This window comes from Cryptomeria japonica, chromosome 6, assembly GCF_030272615.1.
Source record: "Cryptomeria japonica chromosome 6, Sugi_1.0, whole genome shotgun sequence".
Classification (NCBI taxonomy): domain Eukaryota; kingdom Viridiplantae; phylum Streptophyta; class Pinopsida; order Cupressales; family Cupressaceae; genus Cryptomeria; species Cryptomeria japonica.
This window is the reverse complement of record NC_081410.1, coordinates 376,818,883-376,838,268: the sequence shown is the minus strand read 5'-3', so window position 1 is coordinate 376,838,268 and position 19,386 is coordinate 376,818,883. Positions and strand designations below refer to the sequence as shown.

Below are 19,386 nucleotides of genomic sequence, written 5' to 3'. Positions count from 1 at the left end.
GAAATTTACCACAAATTAGGAATTGCTGCCTCATATCTGTCAAACCCTCAAATCTGAGTTGCTACAAGGTGTGGAGCTCAAAGAATATGAATTGCCACTTTTGGACTTGTCAAATTCAGATTACACATCCTCTGACATAGATTGCTGATTGCTGGTTATCAGAAATTGCTGTTTGGAATTCCACCACAAATTACTTATAATATATCCACTTTAAGTCGTTGATAACCTAGACAATTGTGGGGTTTGGGTGCTGCAAATTATGTATGATTCTATTTTTGCATACCGGTCAGAAAGATTTCACCATGATGTCACTTTGTGAATTGCTTATCACTTTGAAGTTCATATGCAATCCTTGGTTGCGATTGCCCCACGTCTGATACAGGGATTTTCGTCCACTAATCTTGTGATGGAAGTTGGTTTTCATCCACTAATCTAGTGATGGAAATCAGGGGGTTTTCATCCTCCAATTCCACACCTAGAAGGTTTTCACTCTCAGGTTAATTGAGTTGAATGCTCCAAGGAGTAAAAATTAGAAATAGAATGGTTCATCAATATATCCCCTTTCTTGCTTGGTCTCTCTTATATATAGTTTTCCTCCAAAAGACATAACTCTTCAAATTTCCTGCATGACCTTTGATTGATATTTGAGAGGAATTATATAAAATAAACTTTAATCATAAGAGACTTTTGTATTTTGTATTATAACTTTAAAAGTGAGGCCCTATTTATTTAATTTAATCCTATTTCCTCGGTGCAGAATTAACAAAATGCTGTAAATAAAACATTTACAACATGCAGATAGCTTCAATTCAAAAAGGATAGAAAACCTGTAATAAAGGAAACTTGGTGTCTCAGCTTTGTCCAAGTGTGACTGCAGTCTTGTTTGTCCCATTTATTTAATTTAATCCCATTTCCTCGGTGCAAAATTACAAAACCCATGAAATTTGTATGAGCAGTGTTTGGGTTTCAACTTGGCTTAATTTAAGAAAAGGGATATTACAGTGCAGTTCTAAAAATCTTTATCTCAAAAATCTTGAACCAGTCATCGGAACACAGACAAGAGTATAAGCAAAATTATATATGTTTGCCACCTTTACTAGCTGATTTCTTATCTAAATTAACAACAAAATCTTCAACATTCTTCTTCAAGGACTGTACCCTGAAATTTACACTTCCTGAAGCCAGAATTCGGATAAGCGCTGGTTGGAACAGCAGGATAAGGTGTAGAAACCTCATCATCATCACTTTCTGAAGAATAACCATCAGCAACCTGCTCCACACCCAGCTCATGAACATCATCAACAATGCACTTACCTTTATCAGCACTTACACCAGTAACGGCAGTAATTCCAACACCACGAGGAACAGCTAGAGCATATATACCCCTTGAAGAACAACTCAGAAATACTGAGAGGGGCGGGGTGTGGGGGCCGGTGAATCAGTATTTCATAAACTTTTAAAAGACCAAAAGGACCAAGATACAGCAAAAATTTATTGAAATGAAAGACAGAATATTCAGACACAACACAAGGATTATCTCGTGGAAAACCCTCTCGGGTAAAAAACCACAGCAAATTTAACTTCCATTAATGAAGAATGGGCTCCAAGTGGACGTTATTAAAATCCTTCATTTCAACCCAAGATTACAAGAAAAGCTTCAACACAAAATATGAGCACCTACTCAGAACATCAGAGGCTCCAACCTCCCCTTTTTGAGCACCAACTCAATACAACAAAAATAAATTCAAGAACTTGATTGAAAATAGAAGCACTCTGTTTTACTCAGACACGAGTAAAACTCTTTTAACACATTACATTGACATATCATTAGATATTTGGATTCAGCACTTTGTCTGTAATGAAGCTCCTCTGTGTACTCAAACAAGAAAATCTCTCAGATGATTTATAGCAACTCACACTCTATACAGAACCCCATTTCAATCTTTTAATTCAAACAGCATATACACAGACCTCAGACATCTTCGTACCCAAAAAAATATTTTCCAGCACAGTATATATATTCTCATCAATTGATATCTTCCCAGCAAAAAATATATCCCGTCAAATGAAAAATGAACTTCTATGCCAAAAACGTATGCAAGACCCCTTTAGCCGTTATCTGTTCTGAAACGCCAGTCACAAAAAAAACTCCACTTGTCTTTTTCGACCTCACATACAAACAGACTTCTCACTCAACAGAGGAAATCGATATTCATTTTTATTTCCCAGAAATGTCCCGAAAAAAAATGTCTAACTCATTTTATACATCTCGATTCTCTACTATGCAATGTCTGTTTCATACTTTTAGCTGGCATCCAAATGAACAGCATGATTGCTTCTAAAGATTTCGCTCAGATAAAAAATAATTTGCACGAATAAAAAAAATAATACTTCCGAAGCTCATAATTTTTATAACTTCGAATATCACAGCTTTGTACATGCCAGAAGAGCCCTGACAAAACATGACAGAAAAAATAACAGCCAACAAAGTATATATTCAACATGGAGAGATTTGCCACTTGTTTAATCCTACGCAGTCCAAGATTTGCCAGTTTGTGATTTAAAAATCATCAACAACAAAAATATTCCATACCGGTTGTGTGTAGAAGAAGAACGGATTTTTTAAAAGTTCGACTCACCTTTTTTTATCCGCCAAATGCGTAGAGGAAAAAGAAAATGCCACACTAGCATAAGCACAGCCAATGATCCAGGAGGATCTAGAAGACTTAAAAATTTCAGTCTCAAAATCAAACCAGCATCAGCACGAAGAGCTCGTTGACACAATCCTGACGCAATTGAAATCGCATCAATCAGAGTCCACATGTGTGAGATATGGCCAGTCAAAGTTTCCAAAAGAAGGGTTGACAAAGTACAAATACTGATGTCAACATGCTGACATGGCATCACCAGAACTTGACACGTGGCATCCGTGACGTGGATCAATTATGATCCGACATGTGGCATGGTCGTGGCGAATAGAAATGTGCCACGTGGACCAATGAAATGGTGCCACGCAACACCCTGTGGATTGCTCCGGTTGCAAGTTCATGGCATGTTAGTTTAAAAAGTTGGTTGGGGTGATTCAAACCCACAACTGTTCACTTCCTATTCTCAAGCGCTACCACCAAGCTAAGCGCCTTTTTCGGCATCATTTATGAGGCGCAATTCTTTTGTCGAGTACAATCGGTGGCGAATCCGATAAAAGGGGGTTAAACAGTTTGAACCCTCGACCTCCCAAATGCAAGAAATATGTGCAACCACTAAGCCACATGCTAAGTTTGGTTAGTGTTTTGAACAAACTTTGTTCTGTTAAAACAAGTTTATGGTCGGCCCGTGAAAGGAGGGTTCAAGTTTAAGGCGAGCCACTCCACCTATAAAATATGTTTATCATGAAATAGACAAAGTAAGATAAGCCTGATAATAAGAAGATTTTAATTAAGATTAGAGGCTCGAATTAGGGGGAAATAAAATATTAGAAATATATTATGTTAACCCCTAATTAGTATATGAGAGTGTATGAAAGGGGGAGTTTTTTTGGCTTGTAAGGCAATCAATTGCTCTTGGGGAGGAAAATAGTCATATTGGAGAATAGGAGTCTTGATGATTTTTGTAAGCATGAAGACATTTGTCAATTTGTAATACTCTTCAGTGTAATTGGGTTAAGAGGCAATTGAAGCCTAACCTGAGAAGGAGAGTACGCAAGTGTCTTTAGGTGCAAGAGGAGATTGTGAGAGAACTTTTGTTGCAGGTCTGAAGCTTGTATGATGTAAAAAGGCATTTTAAGCTTGACGTCATTAATAAAGCGGTCCTACATTGAGAAGCGGACCCGGAGATGTAGCTCATGTTGAGCGAACTCCGTTATCAAGCTCGTGATCTCTCTTCTCTTCTGTCTTATAATTCTCTCTTATTCTTCCCAGTTTTTTAATTTCTTCTTTAAGTTTTAATTACAAAATTGAAGTAATTAGTGAATGTCATAAAGTTGTAACTTAAGTAATTAGTTAATGTCATAAAGTTGTAACTGATTAGGTGAACCTAACTCTGTATTTCAACGAATAAAATACATAGCCACGCAATGTTGTTTGCGATCGGGATAAATCTGTAATTTGAGTTGGATGCAAATTTAATTTGTAAGCCTTAATTACAGATCAAAAGAAAAAAAAACGACATTTTAGAAAGGCCTTACAACTTCTAAAAGAAGTATTCGCTGCATTTTCAAAAACCCAAACCTGTCCAAAAATCGGAACTGTTCCCACTCAAAAATTCTCCAAACAGAAAGCATTAGAAAGTGAGTAAAATGCCTGTAACAGCAAAATAATTTGCCAGAAAGCACAGTGTACGGCTTTAACTTCCATAAAGCACAATATTTGGTTGAAACGGTTTGACAAGAGCAGTCTGCAAAGCTACAGAAAAAAAACACTTCTAGAAGGAATAATCACCTGACAGAAGCAGAAGCAGCAGAGTTAGATCCAGATACACAACAATTGTCAAACAAGCAACTGAACAGATGTCATCAATCAAACACCCAGCTTTCAGACTGAAAAGATACACACGATGGCAAACACAAACTGAAATTGGAGTCTGTAGAAGCACACAGTAGCAGATATGAAAATGACATATGTCCAGACCAAAGGTACAAGAGAAAAACAAGCACAAACACCCCCTTTGTCAACGAAAGAAGCGCACTTGACATCAATGACAAAAAAGATGCTCAACACCCCTTGGAACAACAGAAACACCACCATTCTGAGGAAGATCAGGACGCATGAACCACAAGAGCATTACCAATTGGAACATCATGAGCAATTCCACCTTGAGGAGCAACACCAAATGGAACAGTAGGAGAAATCGAGAAACAACACCCTGAGGAACAACAGGATCTACAAGAATGGGAACCTCTACAACTGTAACCACCTCAATGCTCCCCTGCTTCTGTTAGGGTTTCAAGCAGATCCGAAGCAAATATGAACTAACAATTATATGCAGATTTAAATACAAAAGATAAAGGAATAAAATAGGACATAGATAACACAGAGATTTAACGTGGTTCACCCAGAATGGGTTACGTCCACCATACACAGCCATCCAATCTTTCTTATTATCTAGCAAAAAGTACATCAACCTTACAATGCCTTAAGAATCCCAACCGCTTATAACATGCGTTTTTAGGGCAACAAACAAAGTCGACATTTTTAGGGTTTTATTACAATGTCGATTTTCATCAACAAAAAACGGCAAAATTTTTTTTCTCGGGCGAAGCCGCCCCCAAACCCCCGCCCAACGCCCGGCCCGGCCCTGGACCTCGGCAAGCATACGTGCTGAGTGTACAGTACTTTGCTGATCAGTCGCCACATTTCAACAATCTCCCACTTGGAGACTGATCAGGCTCCACACCGAACAATCTCCCACTTGGAGACTGATACTACACGACACCACTGTACATGCAACATCCGCTGGATAAAACACTAGGACTTGATTGGTATAAATTCCACAATTATCAATTAAGAAGACCAACAAAAACTGATGAAGAAATCAGCTTCTCCTGTGTAATTGCCTTCGTGAACATATCGGCAGGATTCTCACTTGTGTGAATCTTCTCAAGCCGTAACTGACCCTCCTCCAAAACAGTCCGGATGAAGTGGTACCTGAGCTGAATGTGCTTTGTCCTTGAATGAAAAGCAGAGTTCTTCGCAAGATGAATGGCACTCTGGCTATCCGTATACAATGGGCGATCCTCCTGTGTCTGACCCAATTCCTCCAAAAAACATTGTAACCAAATCATCTCCTTGCTGGCTTCTGTAGCAACAACATACTCAGCTTCGGTGGTTGAAAGTGCAACAACCTTTTGCAGCCTAGAAATCCAACTGACTGCAGTTCCCCCTATAGTAAAAACATACCCTGGAGTGCTCCTCCGTGAATCAATATCACCTGCCAGATTAGAGTCAACAAATCCACTCAGAGCAGCATTAGATCCTTTGAAACATAATGCCTTCGTAGTGGTTCCTTTCAAATACCGAAGGATCCATTTCACAGCATTCCAATGTTCCATACCCGGATTACTCATAAACCTGCTCACAACTCCCACTGCATGTGCAATATTTGGCCTTGTGCATACCATTGCATACATCAAACTACCAACAACTGATGAATACGGGATGTTAGACATTTTCTTTACCTCTTCCTGTGCCTTTGGGCACATCTCCTTAGTCAATTTGAGATGACTAGCCAAAGGTGTACTAACTGCTTTTGCATCCTGCATGTTAAATCTTTTCAACACCTTCTTTATATACTCACTTTGGGACAAATTCAAGGTTCTATTTTTCCTTTCCCGTGTAATCCTCATACCGAGAATTTGCTTAGCTGCACCCAAATCCTTCATAGCAAATGACCTCGCTAATTTCTGTTTGAGATCATTTATATGTTGCATGTTAGACCCAGCAACAAGCATGTCATCAACATAAAGCAACATGATAATATAACTGCTATTATCCAATCTCTTAAAATATACACAATGATCAGAATGACATCTATGATAACCGTGTTCAGCCATGAAACTATCAAATTTTAAATACCATTGTTGGGGTGCTTGCTTTAGGCCATACAAACTTTTCTTCAACCCGCACACCAAGTTCTCCTTACCTTTGACCTCATATCCCTGTGGTTGCAACATGTAAATTTCCTCCTCCAAATCTCCATGGAGAAAACCTGTTTTCACATCTAATTGTTCAAGATGTAAATCATCTGCAGCCACTAGACTAAGTACAATTCTAATCGAAATCATTTTTACAACTGGAGAAAATATTTCATCATAATCTATACCCTTTTTCTGTGCAAAACCTTTTACCACAAGTCCAGCCTTATATCTTTTCTCACCTCCTTCCTCCTCTTTCAGCCGATAAACCCACTTGTTAGGCAAGGCTCTTTTTTCTGCAGGTAAAGGGACTAAGTCCCAAGTCTTATTTTTCATCAAGGAGTCCATCTACTCTTTCATGCCTAGCTCCCACTGTTGTTTGGCATCCACCTGCATTGCTTCTTCATATTCTTCTGGTTCACCAGAATCAGTTAATAATATAGAATACAGACAAGGAGAAAATCTTTCAGGGGGTCTACTTGACCTCGTAGAACGTCTAACACTTGCAGGAGTTTGTGGGACATTCTGTTGTTGCTGAGCATCAGGTACCTGTGGCATTTCATTTTCAAGAATCTCATCCAACACCACATATTCTAGCTTGTCCTGTTCATGCTTCTTTTCCTGCATCTGTTCTTTATACATAACCTTCTCATTGAATATGACATCTCTACTTTTAGTTATTTTCTTATTTTCAAAATCCCATAACCGCTAGCCATATTCATCTATCCCATATCCAATGAAGGTACATTTCTGAGATTTAGCATCAAGCTTGGTTCTGTTTTCTTTATCAACATGGACAAAAGCTTCACAACCAAAGGTTTTCAGAAAAGAATAATTTACCTTTTTACCAGTCCATGCCTCCTCTGGAATACCACCATCCAAAGGGGTTGAAGGTCCTCTATTTATCAAATAGACAACAGTATGTACAACATCTGCCCAAAAATGTAAGGGCAATCCAGCATGCAATCTCATGCTCCTCGCGCGTTCCATGATAGTCCTATTCATTCTCTCTGACACACCATTTTCCTGTGGAGTTCCTGGAACTGTCTTCTGCTTTCTAATCCCATTTAAGGAGCAGTAATCTTCAAATGCCTTGCTGCAATACTCACCTCCATTATCCGATCTGAGACACTTCAACCTTTTTCTTGTCTCATTCTCAACCAAAGCTTTCCATTTCTTAAAAGTTTCAAAAACATCTGATTTTTGTTTTAGGAAATATACCCATGTTTTTCTGGTTGAGTCATCAATAAAAATAACATAATAACAAGAGCCACCAAGAGATGATACCTGAGCCGGTCCCCATACATTTGAATGCACAAGCTCTAACTTCTCACTCTTCTTCTCTTTCCCAACCTTGAGAAATCTGACTCGTTTCTGTTTGCCATAAACACAGTTTTCACAGAACTCTAAATCAATCTTCTTTAGTCTTGGCAATAGATTTTTGGAGTGAAGGATTTTCATCCCTTTCTCACTCATGTGCCCAAGCCTATGGTGCCACATTATCGAATTTGTTCTTGCAACATCTATTGTTGCTGTCCCTGCAGTAACTTTATCTGTAGCAGCTAAGGTAGAGTAAGTGTTACCAGTACACAGGTATAATGTGCCTACCTTCGCACCTTTAGCTACTACTAATGATCCTTTATTGACCTTCCAGATACTGTTTGAGAAGGTAACTATGCAACCTTCACTACCTAGTTGCCCTACAGAAATTAAATTTCTTCTTAAGTTAGGAACATGTCTTACCTCCTGCAGAAACTAGTTATTACCATTCTGCAACTCGATCTTTATCTTTCCTTTTCCAACAATTTGACAGGACTCATCATCACCCAAATATACCTGTCCAAAATCACCTTGAACATAATCTAGAAAATATTTTCTATGGGGTGTAGCATGAAATGAAGCCCCAGAATCTATTACCTAGGAATCATTAACATTATCCAAACATAAGATTAAAGCATCTTGTAAAATATTACTTGCAATATTAGCTTCCTTACTGTCGTTTTCATTTTTTGTCTCCTTCTTTGTTTTTCCGAGACCAACGGTCTTTCTTTAGATGACCAGGCTTTCCGCAGTACCAACAATCTTTCTTTCCTCTAAATTGAGAGCGTCCTTTCTTTGACTTCCCTCGTGACTTCTCATTCCAAGGGCCTTTTCCTCTTTCCTTTGATCTTCCTCTGTTCTCCACATTCAAAACACTACTTGATGATGTTGGAGTCTCACCTGTGCTTTTCCTTCACATTTTCTCGCTTAGGATAACACCAACAATATCATCAAATACCAAAGTATTTTTTCCAAAGACAGAGTTACTTACAGCCATAACCAAGCTATTCCAGCTTTTTGGCAAAGAACATAAAATCAAGAGAGCCCTAACCTCTTCTGCAAAAGTAATTTTTACTGAAGACAATTGACTAGTAATTGTATTAAATTCATTTAAGTGCTCTGCTACAGATCTTCCCTCACTCGTTTTCAAATTAAACAAACGCTTCATAAGAAATACCTTATTCAAAGCCGAGGGTTTCTCATACAGCTTAGCCAATGTCGCCATCAAATCTACAGCCGTTTTTGCTTATGTTATATTGAAAGCTACAGACAGTGCAAGGCACAATCGAATGGATCTCAGTGCCTTTCTATCTAAAATGTCCCATTCTTCATCTGACATTGTGGTCGCTTTCTTTGCCTTTCCTTCTAATGGCCGCCACAAATCCTTTTGATACAGGTGATCCTCCATTTGCATTTTCCATAACTGATAATTCTGGCCGTTAAACTTTTCGATCTTGAATTTGGAATCCTCCATTGCTCCCACTCAAATCTGAAAGTCCTGCCAATTTACAGAAAACCTCGCTTTGATACCAATTGTTAGGGTTTCAAGCAGATCCGAAGCAAATATGAACTAACAATTATATGCAGATTTAAATACAAAAGATAAAGGAATAAAATAGGACACAGATAACACAAAGATTTAACATGGTTCACCCAGAATGGGTTACGTCCACCATACACAGGCATCCAATCTTTCTTATTATCCAGCAAAAAGTACATCAACCTTACAATACCTTAAGCATCCCAGCCGCTTATAACATGCGTTTTTAGGGCAACAAGCTGAGCAAGGATACGTGCTGAGTGTACAGTACTTTGCTGATCAGTCGCCACATTTCAACAGCTTCGGCCAACCATGCTTGTCATATGAAACATTACTGAAGCCTACACCCTGTTGCACTCTCTGAGATTTTGGGACAGGTGAACCATCATAAACAAATTGCTTAATATCTTCACTCTTCTAGTGAACCTGCAAAGCCACATTGTTTGCAAGAAGAGATACGGTGGCTTTTTGAGAAAATCAAATGAGCATTTGTCTACACCCTTGGAAAACCTCATTATTCTCTACAACCCAAATGAACCATAAAATTTCAGAAGACATAACCAGCCACAGCTAATCCTATCCATAAAAGTAGTAAGAGGAGAATAACATTAAATTTTGTCAAAAATAATAGCATGCCAATCAATAGAACATTTACCAACACTCAAAGCTCAAGTGGGAAGAAAGCATTGCCAACCTTTTTTGCACAAGGACACTCATAGAACAAATGAACAATAAACTTGACATCCCCACAAGCAAGACGAGACTTGGACCCAGGACTTTTACATATTACCACCAATAGCCAATTTATTAAACAATAGTAGCCATCTAAAAAAGGACTTTTTGGGCTGAATATAATTTACTAACTTTAAAAACTTTTTTTTAGACTAGACATTCTCTGGGTCAGGAAGGCTCCATAATGATGCAGTCTCTATCCATACAAACGTTTTTTCTCTCCTCTTGGAGATTTCTAGAAACAAAATAAGATCATGATCAACTAAGACTCTAAGAGGTATGGGGAATTAACCTGTGTTGGCTGATTTGTGCAATTGTAGTGCCAGATTTTCCCACCAATTAAATAGAGTTCCACTGGCTATAACGTCATCCTGTAATGCTCTGCCAGCTGTGAATTCTGCGCTTCTGTGTGTATAAAGCAGTCACATTCAATTGATTCCGGAACAAATATGATACAAATTAAATTTTGTACCATTGGACAACTGTGACCTTTTGATGGCATTCTAGCATGCTGCTATATTGCTACCTGTTGAGAATTTTTTGATTTCTTACTCATAAGGTACAATATCAAGTTTCAACTTGGTTCGGCAACCCCATTGCCATTCTTAGGTGGCATTAATTTTGTTGTTATTTAAATGGAAATCTCAAAGGAAATAATTATTCTGAGTACCTCTCTCACTGTCTGAATTAATTAGCAAGTATTCTCAAAGTTGTGGATTAGTAAGAATTTGTGATGATTTTTATGTAGTGTACATTGGGGACTTATTGCCTAGGGCTTCATTCATCTTCCCCCATTTGGGGACGTTTGGGTGACAGGGCAGTGGGTTGGTGTGGGTTGGGATAGAGCATCTCTATTTTGACTATTTTTAGAGAATGTCCCTTTGGGGATCTCACCAAAATAAGGAATGTTTCCTGGGATGCCCTCTTCTGCAAGAACTTTGTGTTGATGGCATGCCATCACTTGACATCTATGTGATTTCCCCTGCGCTTGTCAAATTCAGACCCTAAAAAAAATGTAAAATGAAAAAATAAACCCAACCCCTTTTGGGGGATCTACAAGGTCCTCTAACATAAAAAAATGTTATTTGACTCTCAAAAACTCTAGTGCATATCCTTTTTTATGTTTTCATCATTTGCCATTTGCATTGCTACAATTTACTTTTGAAGCAAGGAGGGAAACATGTGCCTCAAAGGCCTTAATTTGGGATTGTTTGTGGGGTCTCATCCTTTGATGCCACCCTATGATATGACAGGGACCTCACAAGGGGCATTACCACTTGACTTCGTTAGAGGTTGGTGTCCCTGATCGTCATTTTGGTTTTAAAAAACAAAAACAAAAATTTATATTATGCTGTGCTGGATGGAAGACAACATTATTTCCCGAGTTTTTGAATTACATTTATACTTTTGGTTTGTGGAGTCAATCCCAATTCTGAGTAATGCTACATGATATAAACCGTTTTTATTTCTCACTATATTATGAATGCTTTATTTGGAACCCAAGTACTAGTTCAAAAGAAGATGGGCTGCACTGCTCGAGTAACCTGGAGGAGCAACATAATATAACTTATTTGGATTACACACCTGAATATGAGAGCTTTCATTGGGATCTACCTGATGTTGAATTATTAATTATCAGCTATGTTCTCAATTCTGATGGACACACACACACACACACACACACACACACACACATATATATATACACGCACACACACCTCACCATCCCCAAAATTTAGGAATTTTTTTGTTATTCTCGAAACCCTGTTCTTGCATTCCCCAGCCCCACAATCATGGAGGTACACAAGTTTAATGTTTTTTTTCTTGTTTCAGCAAACTAAGACAAATTAATATTATTTTCTACTCTAATTTCGACTGCCTTATTTGCTTTGTATGCAGACATTCCATGTATATTCTGCAGGAACAGAGGGGCCAGTAGTTTTCTGTCTGCATGGAGGAGGTTATTCAGGGTAAGCTCTGTGAATTCTCCATGTTCTGCTGATATCTCTACTGCATGTATTTGAAAATATCATATTATTGGAGATGATTTGAATGACAGGCTAAAAGCAGATTTGAGGAAATAATTATGGGGTTTCTAGACTCAATAGGTCTAATAGTTAAGGAACCGGAAAGTGTTATTGCACTCTTTATGTATATATCATAAGTGCTACAACCAAACATTGCTCACTTTTTCAAAGATATAACATGTATCGAAAGATTTACTTCAGTAAATGTCAACATATATCATGAAAGGGCTTCTGCATGATCACCAGCAACTGCCTTTCAAATATCTGGATTCTGGAAAATTCCTGAATTTATAACCCGTTCTCTGGATTTCATGCTTACCAAAACGCTGGAAAATGTTCAGACCTAATGTAATACTTTAATGATTTATAGGCTAAAAGAACCAAGTAAACCAAGTAAAGTAACCCTTTACATTCCAGCTATTGAATGTTGGCTGAGATTGATTGAAGGCCATCATTTTGACCTCATCTAGTCCAGAAGATTAGTTTTTTGAACTCCTTGCTCTCTTTAAATTGCATGAGCAATAATAGTGCTAAAGCTTCAGTTGTATCACTAAATATTTCTTTTGCCATGTAGATGATTTTTACTTCACTTGAAGTTCTCTCTCTGTTTCCTTTTGTCATGTCCCCTCCTTGATCGTTATATATATACTAAATGAAGCAATTATTATTATTAATTAATATAATAATTACCAACGAATGATTATTTGAAATTTATTTATTTATTATTATTTAATTAATATTTATTACTAATAATATTCTTGAAATATTCAAATAAAAATAAATTAATATTATATTATAAACATAATTTATATATTATAAATTATAAACATAACTTACATATTCTTAATTGTATACACAATTTATATATTTAAAATAATAAATATATATTTGTGAAGACCAGGGGTGATAACCGACCAATATAATTGTTGAGCGCATTCATTAAGGTGAAATATGTAGCATCGTAAGGGGACATTACAATATATTGATACAATAATACTGAAAAGCACAGATCGACCAAGTCTGAAGAAGTTGTCAGATACAAATAAACACCACAGTCACGGAAGAGTATAAATTATTAATACTTCGCCGATATATCATATATGTTATTGGAGGTGCTTGAGATTGATCTCTCCAAATGTGATAAAGGGAATGGAGCATGTCTATCGAAAATGATGATATCCAAGCTATTGAAACGCCTATAATTGAGTCTATCACAATTTTTGGGAAAGGAATGGAATGATCAATAAGTCATTACCGATTAATGATAAAGAATAGCGACTCTATCTAAAAGACTTCAAAAACAATGATTATCTTGGCAGCAGTTCTTAAAGATAATTTAAGAGTTTATTAGACAACGATTTATTAAGAGCGATCACAACAGTCAACACAATATCCATCATTATTGCTATTGGGAGAAGGACTACTTAATTAGCTCGATCAGCAACGTGTCTTGCAGTCAGAAGAAAGTAATAATTAATAATATATATTGATATATTAAGATGTCAGCAAAGCTTATCGGAATCGATCAACAAACCCAGGAGAATATCATTATTTAATCATAGACATTGGATTTGCTTGAATCGATCAAGTGAAGGCACGTTACTGATTTCCTAATCGATGAGGAAGACTAATCAAGTAGATCAAATAAATATCCATCAAGGAATATCGGCTAAGGATGAGATAACAAATGTGGTGGAATTATTGGTTAAGACTTCATATAAATTCTTAATCATGAAGAGACACCATTCGCGTATTATGAGGAAGTGCGCTTCATAACTAAGAAGTAATAAATAAGTGTGCTTAGTTTATAAAATACATTTGGTCTTAAGAAGCTGTGCGATTAAGGAATAAGGATGCTTAACGAATAGAAGAGATTCACATGGAAGGGTGTGACTGAAGAAGGATACCGTTCAATAAAGTATTAAAGGAGAAAATGGGAAGTCATATACACAGTAGAATACACCAAGAAAAATCATCGAACATGAATATGAACAACAGCTATAAGTAAGAAGGGAATTTGGAAAACGTTTTCTTACCTATCCAGTTTTGGATCAGATTGCCGTTACATAATCCTTTAAGCTATATCAGAGACAAAATCTATATCACATATTTGATAATACTTGAATATCGTATATGGATATTAATTGTATAACGGATGTATGTTTTTAGCATATCATCAATTATCATTGTATTAAGTGGTATTTATTATCAGAAACACATGATTCATCAGGATTTTGTGCTTTAGAAATCTTTACAATTGATTTACAAGTTAATTGTCCCCTTCTTCCTGAGTACCAACAAGAGGGGACCTTACACCTTTCACAAAACACTCTCTCTTGGTTTAATTTGAAATGTTGCTGCTTTACTACCTTTTCCACTGGTGTACTAATAATAATTATGTGTTTCATCATTCAGCATTATACCCAAGACTAGGATCATCATCTTATAGAATTTGTTCATTCATTTTGCACCAGTGCAGAAACAGGGTTTCTGTATTTCTTGGTTCTTCCGTCCTATGTGTGTCATGGTTTGACCATTTTTGCATCCCTCACATGTCCACATCTTGTTCACATTTATCTTTCATGCCTGATGAGATCTTCTGTTCCCTTATACTTAATTTGGCGTCACAGTTCATGTCACATGTAGGTGCTGTCTATCTTCCTTCATTGATGCCTATCATTATATACATTTCAACAAGATCACTTTTATTCTGTACCTGTTTTTATCAGTGCATCATGATGTTTATGTGATATTGATCTAATTTTTGTCTCTGAATAATTCACATCCTTTATTTATTTTTTCTCATTTTGAATTCATGTAGCATCCCTTGACTAATCTGATCTCAAGGAATATTGTCGATCACTTTGCATACAATGTCTGAAGTTTGAACTTGCTGTTATGAGTTTCTGTTTGTATGGTTTTGGTTTGTATGCTGCAATTGATGTTTTGAATGCTTCTAGCAATGCAAGATTGACTAACAATGACATAGAAATGATATGCCAGCTTTTTATGACTTTTCACATGCACATAATTTACTGAAAATATTAATTACAGCTACTTGACAAATTATCAAACATTTGGCATGCATATATTCAACCCAACATGAAGGTACAGCAAAAGACACTTACAGCCAATAGACATTTAGACAAACACTTGGCAAACAATAACCTTTGTTCAATATTAAGTGTGTTGATGTACATACCCTTAAAGGTTATAAGTTCTGATACAAATCTGAAGTAATAGTTTGACAAAGTCTACGCCTATGACGCTCACATTGGCCTGCCACAAATCTAATTTAAGATTTCCTGCGATTAAGAACTGCTCTTCAGTTCCAGAAATCTGATCAATAATCGCTGCAATAATGAAGCTACAGGTCTGCTTGTTAAAGGAGTCTTCAATCTGCAATGTTTGCCCTTTTTATTTCCTCTCAAACCCTGCTGTAACATTCTGGGATAAATATGCAGCTGATAATATGAATTTGTTTCAGACCCCAGCTGCGATTACGTTATAAACATGAATTAAGAACCTGCAACAAACTCCATAGTGATTCCTGAGTGAAACCACCTCACAATGGTGCTTGGGTTTCCATCCAACACCAAGAAATCCAAGGGACTTTGTCCTTAGAACAGTCCAGTCACTGAATATCAGCAACAATGGAGGAATAACCCAATATAATATTCTCATAACATGCTCTTGAAGGAAGACAAGGTTTGTTTATAAAGACTCCTCAAACTCCAAATTCCTCCTTATGAAGTAGCTTCTCGAACAAGCTGGAGAGCTTTATTAATTAAAATGACTTTATATTGTCATTTTATAAAGTCACTTAATGCTATATTTGACCCCACTCTTAATGACATTTTATAAAGTTAAATAATAACTCTATAATATAATCATTAACAAATAATATCATTAAATGCCATTATAATTTTAATACCTCATTGATTACTCATTATCTCTCTGTCCCGCCTGAACCTGGAGGTCAACCAGTGTTACTACTATGCATCCAACTGCCTTACTAAAAATAGTAAGGTGGGTCTCTATTGTAGCACCAACTTACTATAAATAGTAAGTACCTCAAAACATAGCCAGAAACCTCTAAATAACCTAGCCTCAGAACATAAGAAAGATCTGGAGAAGTAAATGCTGACAACTGCCACCTGAAAAGCTCCGTGATGCCCAAACTGGACCCTCTGAACAACTCCATTAGCCTATGAGGGTCAGGAAATAGGCTAATCCTCTAAAAATTGATGCTCACAAAAATGGGGATATTACAATTCATTAGTCGCTATTAATTGAGCTTGATATTAACACATCTTTTTTTTTTTGTAAACTTGTGAATATGTCAAAGTTTGATGTAATTTATTATTTATCATTGCTGGCCTTTATGAAGCTGAATTACCAACTGTGGTGTAAAAGTACTCAAGGTATTAATTAAATAATTTAGGATTTAGGGATTTTTCTGATAAAGTTTTTGGACAAATATGTATCATATAAAATAGCCATGTTCATATTAATGAATTCTTGTGACAGAAAATTAAAAAAATGTAGATGATACAAATTGAGAGCTCAAATGTCAAATTGGCAATTTACCACTGCACAAGTTGTAGCAGTTTATAAATTCATGAAATGATAATGAAATGTTGTAATTGATTAAGGAGAGGAATACTCCTTATATAGAAAATCACAAGAGGATCTTTCCATAACGGAAATGATCGAGCATAGAAACACAGAAGATAGAAATAAAACTTTCTAAAAGTAACTAAAGACGAAAGAGATAAATGAAAATTTCTAAATACTAACTAAATGACTAAGATGACCATTATATCAATATTACAATATTATTTTAATACCCTACTTAATGGTCATTCTACTAACTACCCTACAAAAGATGTGACATAATCTGCAAGTCATTTGGCCACGAATGCATGGAAGGTTACCCCCTTCTCCTCAAAACGCTCTGTGCATGAGCCTGCCGCTGAGACCCTCCCTGGTTCTACATAACTTCTGGATATGACCAAGTTTACCATAATCCTTCTGCCACAATCCTTCCAACATGATGTTGGGTAACAAATCCATCCCTCCCTTTATCTAGAGACATCGAGATCGGCTTCTCAAAACTCGCACAAAAAACCCATCATAATTTTATTGGAAAAAAATCAGAAAACCCAAAAAACAACACCACCTTCATGATTTTTTGTGGAAAAAATCAGAAAACCCTCCAACAGACAAAGAACCCATGATTTTTGTGTGAAAAATTTGTGCAAAAACGAACAAAGAAACTACGATTTTTAAATCATGCAAAACCCTCCATGATTTTTTGTGGAGAAAAATCAGAAAACACATCTACGGTTTTGGAGGAGAAAATTCTACAAAACTCCCCATTCTGTTCAAAAATTTTACTCGCGGCCATCACGAGTAGTAAACATAAATAAAACTCCTTGATTTTTGTGGAAAAAATCAAGCAAAACCCTTCCATGATTTTTAGTGGAAAAAATAAAAAAATCCATGAATTTTTTTACTAATTTTTTTTGCTAAAAAAGAACCTAAACTCTGATATTATGAAATGATAATTAAATGTTGTAATTAATTAAGGAGAGGAATACTCCTTATATAGAAAATTACAAGACGATTTTTCCATAACAGAAACAATCAAGAATAGAAAAATGAAAGTCAGAAAAGAAACTTCCTAAAACTCACTAAAGACGAAAGACATAAACGAAAGTTTCTAAATACTAACTAAATGACTAAGATGACCATTATATCAATATTACAATATTATTTTAATACTTCAAGTAGTTGATTAATATGTTAATAATATTAGGTACAACTTCATGTAATAGGATTTATAAAAAAATAGTTTGTGACATGCATCTATATATATAATAGAAGTCAAATTAATATGGTAGTCCATGTGATCATGTTTGCTCTTTAGAGTACCCTTCTTGTCTTGTATTAAAATATTCTGGTTTTAAATCCTTCATGGTATGATGACTCTGTGTTCAGGCACTTTTATTGCTCATACTTGTAAAGCGTATAGCAATTTATTCCACCTATAGAGAGATCAAGTGACAAATCTTGACTACAAGGTGGGCTATTCACATTATAAGTGCATATATAAGTGTAGACATGATTTGAATTTATTCCACCTATAGAGAAATTAATTGAGGATCCTGATTGCAAGGTGGCTATTCACATTATATGTGCATATTTAAGTGTAGGCATGATTTTGTCTTATTATTCTATGTAGTTATAATAATAAGATGAAGTGTAGGTGCACAAGAAAAAGACTTATGCTATAATAGACTAGTCATTATGAGAAACTGTAAACATGATTTAGATTGTCATTGTACATAGGTACAATCTAGTGGGTAATTATTTTGGGATGGTAGGGGACAAACACACACACACACATGCAAACATGCCCACATACACACCCTCTCCTACACACTTTCACACTCCAACGCGCATACACACATGCCCACACTCCCATTCTCATGCCCCCATGCATAGGCACGCACAAGTGTTCCATGGAGTTTTGGGATGGGGGGATGGTAGGGATGTAGAAATAGGTTCTTGGGACAATAGGGAATGGTGGGATTATAGTGCAAGTAATTTATAACTATGATATTTAAAAATTCATTTACCATTTATTATTAATAAATAAATATAAATATATTAACATTAAATTTAATATATAATTCTATACAATAAATAAATAAATTTAATAATTAATATTATACAATATATAATAATTTAAATTTATAAATTATTTACTTTATATATAATTTATAATCAATAAATCAATTATTTATTGTTCATTTACATATATGCTATATAATTTATTAATCAATATAATTATAACACTTATTTTAATATGCATTATAAAAAATTATAATATATTTAATATTATATAAATATAACTATTGATATTATTATTTCTTACTTGCACTAACATAATACAAAAATTCAAACATAGTTTTTTTGATAGAATATGGCTTGTGAAATCCATTGAATTGACAAAGAAATAAATTAGGGTCTTTGTTTAATGACATTTACTATATATTGCATCCAAAGGAATGCGTAGATCAACAAGAGCATGACGATCAAAGATCAGAAGTCTCCTTATTACCATCTTTCAA

General features: G+C 35.8%; 1 protein-coding gene across 1 annotated transcript in view; it reads left to right on the top strand.

Annotated features, from left to right (window-relative positions):
- Positions 1 to 19,386, top strand: part of LOC131072211 (uncharacterized) — a 135,231-nt gene that overhangs the window by 14,336 nt on the left and 101,509 nt on the right. Inside the window, exon 3 of the mRNA XM_058008299.2 lies at positions 12,120 to 12,190. Coding sequence (XP_057864282.2) covers positions 12,120 to 12,190 — 71 coding nt within the window. The remainder of the gene's footprint in view (positions 1 to 12,119; positions 12,191 to 19,386) is intronic.